The sequence below is a fragment of the Motacilla alba genome, chromosome 13 (assembly GCF_015832195.1).
Source record: "Motacilla alba alba isolate MOTALB_02 chromosome 13, Motacilla_alba_V1.0_pri, whole genome shotgun sequence".
Taxonomy (NCBI): Eukaryota; Metazoa; Chordata; class Aves; order Passeriformes; family Motacillidae; genus Motacilla; species Motacilla alba.
The window spans coordinates 9,413,046-9,423,353 of NC_052028.1; the positions used below are offsets into that span (position 1 = coordinate 9,413,046).

The window sequence follows — 10,308 nt, forward strand, 5'->3', positions numbered from 1 at the left end:
TGCCTAAAACTTTGGGTCTTGAGCAGTACTGGGAAATGGGGTCGCCTTCTTTGGGCTCCTCATCACCGGGGCCCAGATTAAAAACAGAAGTATGGGTGCTTCCAGAACTGGCCTTAAAATGGGGAAGAAACAGATAAAGCTGGTGTTGCTTTATCTCAAAAGGCTCACAGTGCCTTTGACCTTCTTTAAGATACATGGAACAGTTTTTAATAAACAATATGGAAAAAATTGATGATCCTTCACACAAGTATTTGTTGCTGGCTGCATTTAAGGATTCATCCCTTTCATGTTGCCTATTTTGCTGCATGTAAAACATGGTTTTTAGATGAATAATATCATGTGTCTCCAGGGATAATACTTGGGCAGACTGTTTTTTAATGCAAATAAATGGTGTGTTCATCTGCCTGCATAATGTAAAATGGATCATGAATGAATTAAACTGATGAGTTCACAACAAGCTGTGTATCTGCATGATCCTGCCCTCATGGTGCCCAGGTTTGATTCATTCAGTGCTCTCTGGGTGTAAAGCCCTGAGACCCATGCTGGAGTTGCATGGTGATATTTCATGGTATTATTCATCCAATTAAAGAAATTTTGAGACTGGAGCCCAGGACTTGTCTGGACAAATCTCTCGTGTAGCACACACCTGGCAGAAGCAGCTGTCAGGGACAGCCGTGGGTATCTTGGTGTGGAAAGGGAGCAGAGGGCAGAAAGTTACTCTAAATAATATAAATATATATGATGTAAATATATATAACATAAATAGAAAATCATGAAGATCAAGTGGGAAGTGAATATAAAGCTTTGGCCACTTGATGGCATCCTCATCCCTGGCAGGGCATGTGTTGCTCGCTGGAGCTGCCAGGCAACCCCTCTGTGTCTTGTCCATTCTGCTGCCCAACCAGCACACATTCCCTTCCCCATGGACAGCCCCACACTGCACAGCCTCTGGATGACTTTGGGTGACCCTGCCCTGCCAAAGGCTGCCCTGGTCTGGCAGCAGTGGAGACAAGCCCTGGACACACTGGTTAATCAGTGCATCACACCATTAGTGTTCACAGACAAACCACAAAAGAGGCAAAGCAACTCCAGGCTAGAGCACAAGGGTTTCAAGGGTGACAGCAGCACAGGCCACTGTGAAGGAGGTTCAGCTGCCTCTGGGCCACTGTTGGTGACCAAAAATACCTTAGGGTTGGGACAAGCAGCTTTTGAAGCACAGCACTCTGTGATACCCTTCGCTGTGACCGATGACACCCCTGGGAAGTGCTCAAGGCCAGGTTGGACAGGGCCCTGGTTCAGTGCAAGGTGTCCCTGCCCATGGTGAGTGGGCTGGAAGGAGATGAGCTTTAAGGTCCTTTCCAACCCAAACCCTTCTATGGGTCTATGATCCCTGCACATGGAGACTGACAGACTGTTTAGTCTTGCTTTTGCTGTAGTGAGTGTGTGGCTGTGCCACCAGTGAAAGAGAAAGAGGTCCAGTGGTGCTGGGGTCGTGTGACACCACAGGGGGCCAGGCCCGTGTCCCAAAGATGAAGGATGGCAATTAAAATTTATACACACAGAGAATTTACATGTCTGTGTCTCGTGAATAATCTTCTGTATGATATATCAAATGCATTAATTTTTGGAAATAAAATCACTATCATTATCCATGGACAGAAATTAGGATCTCCATAGAATTTTTCGGGGACCTGGTGATGAGAGTTTAAAACAGCTTTCCTGGGAGGCAGACAGACAGACACACAGCTGATTTAGTGGGGCACTGATTACACATGTTGGCAATTTTGTCTCTGAATTACACGAAAGAAAACCCTTGTGTCAACAGAATTCAGAATATGGACCCAGCTCCTTGTCAGTGCTCTGTCTGTACTGACCTGCCATCAGTGGCACGTTCCCCACATATGCTGGAGTGGTAGAAGCCATCTGCTTGGTAGGTTATTCAAGGTGTTTACAGAGCCCCTCATTTCTAAAATAAATGCAGTAAATCCTGAAATGGTCAAAAAATGAGAAGGGAGACCAAAAGAACGAGGGATACATACTTCTGTGTGTTTGTTGCCTGGATTATGAAAGCATATTCAGACCTGTCATCCCTCAAATAAGTCTGTGATTGCCCAACTTTCATGACTCTGGTGGCATTCCAGCTCTTACAACAGCCTGTATTACTTAATGAGATGCAGGCTGTTTTTCACACTTCATAAACTATTTAGTGATATGAAAGGAAAAAATGGTAACAGCAGCTTATTTCCTTCATTGAAAAAAACCCCAATCGAACAGGAACAAATGTCCCAGTGAAAATCCATTTTTCTAGAAAACAGCCCTGACCTGGATGAAGGCCTTTGGGGCTGGGAGAAGCATCATGATGTCTATGGTGCATAGAAGTGGGAAGAGGCTTCCCAGCAGTTTTAGCATCTACTGAAACCCTGCCTGTAAAGGTCTTTTCCAACCTAAATGATTTTATGATGGCTCTAGGCTAGGCTGAGATTTTCTCATGCCTTGGAGTCCCTGCCTGGTGTTTCTCCACCACAGGGGAAGGCAAGATCACAATCCACATCTCAGTTTCTCTTTTTCTGAGACAGAGGAGTCTGTGACGCTCATGCAGGCATTAAGATATATCTCTTTGGTTTATCTGAAGTTCTTTGTTTCGTCATAGAAGTTGTTATAGTGGAGATTCTTCTCCTAGGCGTGGCATTCATGTCAGCCAAGAAGGCCAATGCCTATCTTGTACTTGCTAAGAAAAACGTGAAGTGCAGAGCCAGAAAAATTATGAGATCCAAGGAGATAAGTGGGAAGAAGTTCAAGTGTTAAATTGAATGTAAACTGCACAAGAAAAGCTTCCTCTCTCTAAAGCCATTTTCTTCCTGTATATGCTGCTTCAGTAATGCACAGACCGATCACTTCCAGCTTGGATAAGTAGTATGCAGGGTATCCTGCCAGAGACAGGCTCCAAAAGGAATGAAGCCATGAAGTGAGAGGAAATTTAAGTAGTCATAATAATTTTCAAGGCAGTTTTCCTAAACTGTTGATCTTGTGACAGATCCAGAATCAGACACAAGTGGAACAACCAACCTGTTAGAAGCCACTCGTGCAGCAGAAGTGTATTTTTTAAGGGGTTTTAGAGGTCCTATGTGCAGTTTCACTATAAGATATAAAGTGCTGGACACATCAAGAAATCCTTGCTTAGTAAGGGTGAAATTCCAAGGCTACTGGGCTGTACAACACCCAGTCTGAAGAGAATACAAAGGTCCTCTTTGAGTGATGGAGAAAGCAATGGATAATCTTGAGTCACAAGGAGAAAAATTTGGAGAAACCAGAACCTTGCAAGTGGGGAAAAACATGTTAAGATGCCCTGCCACCAACACCTGCTGCATCAAACTGGCACCTGCATGGCCTCACCTCTGTGAAAGCACCAGGACTTAGCTCATCTTCATGGACTGCTCTATTCTCCCATGTTTCAAAACATTTTATCATTAATGTAGCCTACTTCACACACAGTATAGAAACACATGGTATAGAAATCCTGCCAATTCTCATGGATAAGGGCCAGCTTGTTCTTACTTATGCAACCAGGTGGGAACCAATATCCGTCCCTGCTTCGCTGTCAAATTACTATTGCTGTGTTTCCATCAAGCAGCCTGCAGGTGGATTTTCAACACTGCCAGCATGAAAAGTGAGCTGCAATGTGGGGCTGGCTGGTGAAGAGCTCCAAAAAAGCCGTGGAGTGAATGCCGTGTGCTGTCTGTGTGTCCTGCATGTTCAGCCTCCCTCTGCATGCTGTGCTGAGTGGGAAATCCAGCACACAGGGTCATCGCACAGTGGGACAAGCAAGGAAGGGTGAGTGGACTTCTGATGGGAGAGCCCTCAATGTTTCCCTTTCCTGGTATGAAAGACCACGAAAGAAGACACTGGAAGAGGACACTAGGAAAAGTCTTAAAATATTGTTGACCTCTATGATTAATTCCTGCTGCCTCCTGCCTGCTTTTAGAGATGGTTGGTTGTGGGAAGCATTTTCAATATGCATGACACACATCATGGCTGGGCTGTTGCTGTCAGGGCTTTTTTTCTTTTAGACATCTTGGCTCTTGCTAAAAATCATTGCAACACGGAAAGCTTGGCTGAACCCAGGCCACCTCTGGTGACTGTACTATTGCATGGAACAAGGAGGACTTGCAGGACTGAAGGTCTCTCTCATGTGCTCGCCCCTCTCACAGCTCCTGAGTGCCACTAGTGTTTGTTAATAAGCTTAAATGGTTTCAAATTATTAAAACTCTTCTGAAAGTAATGAGAGCTCCATTACCTACAGAAGATAATGTGAGTCCTGAGGATATCCCGTGGTCCACTAGCTAGGGCAGAGCACAGCATGTGGCTCTCAGGGGGTGCACTGCTCTCTTGGATTGGATTGAATCTGAAATGTTCATCAGGATTTGATGTTATAAGTAATCTTGCTATTACTACACTATGGTTTACCCTTTCACAAAGGGATTAGAATGCCCCTATTTTCCTTGATTTCTACATTAGCTTATGTCATCTTTATCTAAGAGAAAGGGAAAAAATACTCCAAGCCACCTTATCTCTGGAAAATGAAACTATGATCTCTTCATTTGCGGTCTTTGCATCTCTTCTATCTTGATCAGTGCACACAGTAAACGTAAAACAAACTGCTTTGTTACCTGGGTGTTTTTCCTCTGCAAGGAGTTGGTTTTTTCTACATTAGAAAACCCAAAATGTGTAAAGATTCTTAGAAACTCTACACTGGGATGCAAATTCTCTCATGAGAACTCATAAACTCTGGAGGTTTATGCAAACTAGATTAAAATAGCAATCTGGAAATTGGATGTTTTGTGCAGCATTTTTGGCCATTCAACCTAGCACCAAAGTAAAGGCATTATAAGAAAATATATATCCTAAAGTATTTACACATAAACCAAAAATGTGCAGGACATTAGAGTCTCCAAAGGAATCAGAACAAGCTGCCTGTAAGATTCCACAGAAATAAATTGGAGAGTTTTATATATTCACCTTTTCCAAATAATCTGTTCAGGGCTGGAATCTTAATATCCCATCACTGGAAAGTTGATGGGCTGCCCTGGTGCTGGCAATGCCCGTGGTGATGGAGCTCTCTACCCTGTCCTTACTCTGCTCCTCCACTGCACCCTGCCCACTGCATCCCTCAGCGTGTAGGGAAGTGGCAGGACATGGGGACACTCCCTCTGCTGCTGTGTGGCTCAGTCCCAGACTGACCACAGAGAGTTCCCTACTCAGGTATCCTCATGGTAATAAAGGGGATGTTTCTACGGGCTACTGCTCTCAGTACCTTTAAGTTTGGTGATCTTTATTTCATTTTTTTGAGCAATGGATGAAAAGCTTTTATTTCCTCTCCTCCACATTTTGATCTGTATTGCTGAAAGAGAGATTAAGGGAGAAAAGTGGATGATCAGCTACCTAGACATGAGGACAGAAAATAATTGGCAAATGACAACATATTTGTGAAAATATGTTGCTGCAGCTTGTCATCATAATGAATATTTTTAAAATATCAAAGCTAAATGTTTGAAGATTCTATTAAAAAGTTAGTATTTTTGCTGGGATGGCATCAGATATTAATTTCTACAGCCTTGGATCAGCCTCTAAATGTCAGAAAAAAATCTAAACTCTCTAAAGAGAAGCTGCAACTGGTGCCACTCGCTCCTGTTCCCCATCCACCTGGACTCTAACCAATACATGGAAAGATCTTTCAGTGCCAGTTTGACTTCTGATGATTTCTCTTTCACTGTAAATTGAACGCAGCTTCTCTGACAACTCATTTAGCCCGGAGCAACAACAGTGTGAGACAGATTTCACTAAGCAATCAAATAGAAAAGCTAAGATGTAGAGATAGTGCTGGCACTGCTGGCAGAGAGTGACCGTGGGCAAGGAGGAACCACGGGCATGGGAGCAGCTCAGAAGCAGCTGTGGAAGCTCTGCCATTCTCATTTGCACTTAGGAACAAAAATACAGACTTTGCCCCTTGGGCTGTAGGCCTGGGAAGAAGTTCTTCTCACTGCCCAATGTCCATAATTACACCTTGTGTATGGAAAGGTCTTAATTATGGGCTCTGTACACCTTCCACACTGAATCACCTGAGGCAGGAAGCATCCAGCCCAGCCCAGAGGAGGTGCTGGTGTGCAGGCAGGGAGGCAGGGGCAGGAGCAGCAGGCAGGTCCTCCGCCACTGCCCTTGCTGGTAGTGGAGCCACACTCAGCCAGGTGAACCCATTGCTGGTTGGCAAATGCCAGAGAAAAACCAGCTAATTGTAGCTCAGTGTTTTCTCTTTCCAGGACAGTTTCCAGAGGGATCACACGAATCCTTCAGCCAGACTGACCTGAAGAAGTCTCAAGCTTTTGGAGGAGACCTTTAAGGCATAATGGGACTTATGGCAAAGAGAAGGGATGCTTAGAAGTCAACACTGGGGATTTAAAAGAAATCTGAAAGGCTACCATTTGCTCTGCCAAGGTGTGCAACTTGCAAAAAGGAAACTTCTGTGACCAGGGAGGGCTCTCACCAACACTCAGCTGTATTTGGAGAGGCCACCAAATTTCCAAGAGAATTTCCAAGTTAATACCATTGGGGTTCCCTAGGACTACTTTTGCATCCAGTCCTTCCAGCTCAAAAGGCAATGGTGGGATGCAAGCCTGTTTGCACTCTGAGGGCCCCACGCTCAGCCACACACTGCTGCACCTGCACTCAGCAGAGGTGACATCATGGTCAAGGACTATGCGATGGCTCTCTGGATGCAGCAGCTGTAACTCAGTGTGACAACTTGTCCAGGCAGTGCTCCACGACTTCATCCATCTGTCTGTCTGCTCCATGGACTCCTGCAGTGTCACCAGCTTTCTTTGAGCAAGATCCTGCTCTGGAAGGCACCCTGCAGCACATCAGTTTGCTTTCTCAGGAACTTTGGCAATGTTGTAACATTATAATCTCTTTGCTTTCATGTAACTATAATTTACATAAGTGCAGGAGGCAAACCCCACATTTGAAAAAAAAAAAAAAAAGCTTTCGTAGATTTTTTTAACCATTGTTTCCTGCTGGGGTGTGATATCATAATGTTCAAATTAATCACTTCTGAGGAGCATTTGTGAATTTCCGCACTACTAAAGTCACTCGAGTAGGTGACTCAATTCCATGTTTGATTTGTTTAAAATGCTGTCCAAGCTATGGGAAAAAATAGTGGGCACCTGGTATCGGTTTTATTGGGTTTTTCCATATTAGAATGGGAATTTTGTGAAGACTCAATTAAAAGGAGTGTCCTCCTGTTCTTCTGTCACCCATCAGACTGAGCTGACATGAATGCCAGCATGCTGTCATACATACTCTTCTCTTGTCTGCTGCTCTCTGTGCAAGCAGAGTATTGTGCTGTCCGGGAAATTATCCGCTATACACAGCGCCTACTTGTAAGTGCCTGTTTAGCACATTAATTCTGAAAAATGCATGCCTGTGCAGGAGATGATAGTAAATACTGACTTCTCACTTGCTCTTCTTGCAGGATGATAGTTCTGTGAGTTGCCCATGTAGGCAGACAGCTACCAGTGTGAGTACATGGCTTTTGAGAATATAATGAAACTGAAAAAAAATCTGTTCTTGTACATTGAATGCTGGATGTTAACACTCATTCTTTTTTTGTTTTTTCAGTCATGTTCATGTCTCCCCATTCCTGAAGTAAGTATATTTCTTTTCAAGCTCTTATAGATGTTAAATAAGTTTGGTATTAACTGAGTTTAAGTTTGTTCACTTTGCTCCTTATGTAATTTTTGCTTTCAGTTATAAGGAAGATTTTAATACACCAATAGCAGCAAAACTGAGCTTGATGAATAGTTGTGGGGAGGGAAGCAGAAGTCTTGCCACTACAGAGCAATCAGAATGAAGCCCAGATTCAGGCAAAAGTCCTCTGTAGGCTTGACTTGCATATCAAGAGATACAGGCCCTTGCTTTGAAAATCTCTGCAAGGCTTTGTTTTATGGCTGGGTGCCTAAATACTAAGTGAACCTGGGCTAAAGATGTCAGGCCTCTGACTTAGCTCTAGCTGTATCCAGCACTATTTCATTGTTTTAAGCCTCCTCAGATATGGTGAAGCCCCAGCATCAGCTGAAACTATGCCTCAAAGAGGTAACATTTACAGTTTCAGGTTTTCTGAGAGATGGGATGTTTCTTATGGCATACACGAGAATTCAGTGTTTTACAGTCCCCCCCAAAGGTCTTCTATCAGTTTTTAATACATTGCAAAATCCGTTGCATTTGACTGTGACATGCTGCCACATTTAGGAAAACAAATTTCTTCCTTCTGTGGATAAACACAGAAGGCATTCTGAGTTTTTCTAATGCTTTCTTTGTTGAACAGCGTGGCCACGAACTGGCATGCTTTGTGGATGGAACCAAACACCTGATGGAAAACAACTCATCTTCCAATCCAGTAATTACAAGGCTTTACTGGACCTTCCAGGCTCTACTGGATAGAAGCCTCTGTAAAGTAAGACTTTCTTACTTTTCTACAGATCTTCTTCTATCTTTTACAAAAGAAAGCATTTTTAAAATAATTTAAACATTTGCAGATAAGTATTTCATTAATTTCAGATGTGTTTTAAATATTCACATTGTGCAGGAGCCAGATAAAACAGTAACCTCTGTGAGGCAGTGAAAAGATTTTCAAGTTGGCAGAGGAAGAAGGGGGATGGGCTCTGCCCCACTGTGCCCTTTCTCTTCTCCAAACCCTTTGAACATAGATCTCTGGGAGAGGAGCTGTATTTAAATTGCTTTTCTATTCTCCTTTCTCAAAATGTGTTTTGACATTAAATAATAATGACCTAACACTGGGGACTGGATGTGCAGGAGTTGCATGGCTGGAGCCAGGTGGGCAGAGTATCCTTCTCCTCTGCAGCTTTAATTCTACCTAAGCAGCAGTGTCTGCACTGATTCTCGGCTGTGAAATACAGCTGTGACCTGCAGCATCTTGCAGCTCGTGATGATGCTCAGGAAGGCTCTTGGGTCCTCCCTCAGGTGCCTTTTCTGAGGCAGTGAAACATCCTTTATTTACATACTGAGCAAAGCTCCTGTGTGATTCCATGAGACACAGGAGATGCTGACCAGCTCCTTAAAGCTGCCTTCAAACTTGCAAGGAGGAATAGTTTGGGTGGCCTTGAGACACTGACCCCTTGTCCTAATCTTACCCTACTCCTCGTGGTATCTACACTGTTTTCTGGGTTGAAACAGCCTTGTTTAAATGACTTCAGCTATAACTGAATATATAGAATTATATGACAATCCACCCTCCACCTTCTTAGTGGAGGGGGGATTGTCATACAATTCTATATATATATTCAGTTCATATATTCCATCATGAAAAGCCATTCTTACACTCATTGCTCAAGGAACAATTCTCTGGGACATTATTGTGTAGCTCCAAATAATGTATATTTTCACTGGTTCATCTAAACTCTTTATTTAATTTAAAAATCTTTGCTAACCCAATATTTGTTCTTTCTTTCACAGAGACTGGCACATAGCGATCAATGCCAGTATGAGACCAAGGGAAATGTGAAGGAATTTCTGAAAAAAATCCTGACAACCTATCAAGAAATTGATAAATTCGATGCTTAATGTTTTTTTAAAAAGATTTTTAAAAATCCAGGCTTTGGAAAGAACAGAGTTATTTATTGTATTTATTGTCCACCTGGAATATAGAAGGTAGAAATAATCATTAATAAACCAATAAAATTACAATTTACCTGAACACAAAATGTATTTGAGTCTTCATTTTATGTTCTGTACTTGGTGAAAGGTTGGAACACCCTGCTATCATACCTGTCAAAATGCTTCTGCAAAGCTCCAGTCCAACAATTTCACCAACAGGAGATGCTCCAGCAAAATTCACACTCTGCCCACTGTATAGCACAAGAAATATTTCAGGACTTGAGATGGAAACAAAAAAATCTGTGTGTTCTTTCTGCATCACTTATTTTTCGATAATACCTACACACCATGAACAAGTCACTTAACTTCTTCCTTGCACGGCTGCAGGTTTTCCTGCCTACAGCCACTTTTTTATTTCCTTCTAAATATTCAGTAGTAGACAACTCCGGAACATAACTTACAAAAACAGGGCCAAATCCAGCATTAATTACAAGCTCTTAACAGCGTTGTGCATTTGGAAGGTGTTGTGGACAACTGTTTCTTTCTCAGTATTTAATGCTGTTTTTTTTCCTATAGAGTCATGAACTCAGCAATGCTTCTCTATCACTTCTCTACTCAGCTCAACAGAAGAGTCAAAAATGGAGC

The 10,308-nt window shown here is 42.8% G+C and overlaps 1 protein-coding gene across 1 annotated transcript; it reads left to right on the forward strand.

The window, feature by feature from the left end:
• The first annotated feature begins 7,028 nt into the window (after positions 1-7,028).
• LOC119706554 lies at positions 7,029-9,742 on the forward strand. The gene is made up of 5 exons (XM_038150388.1): positions 7,029-7,430; positions 7,523-7,567; positions 7,669-7,695; positions 8,375-8,503; positions 9,523-9,742. Exons 1-5 carry the CDS (start codon positions 7,323-7,325, stop codon positions 9,628-9,630), a joined length of 417 nt encoding a protein of 138 aa, XP_038006316.1. The 5' UTR covers positions 7,029-7,322; the 3' UTR covers positions 9,631-9,742.
• Positions 9,743-10,308: the final 566 nt, after the last annotated feature.

Coding starts and splice junctions, on each gene's coding strand:
- LOC119706554 (XM_038150388.1), top strand. CDS start 7,323: ATGAATGCCAGCATGCTGTCATACATACTCTTCTCTTGTCTGCTGCTC. Junction 7,696..8,374: donor CATGTCTCCCCATTCCTGAA/GTAAGTATATTT, acceptor TTTGTTGAACAG/CGTGGCCACGAACTGGCATG. Junction 8,504..9,522: donor TGGATAGAAGCCTCTGTAAA/GTAAGACTTTCT, acceptor TTTCTTTCACAG/AGACTGGCACATAGCGATCA.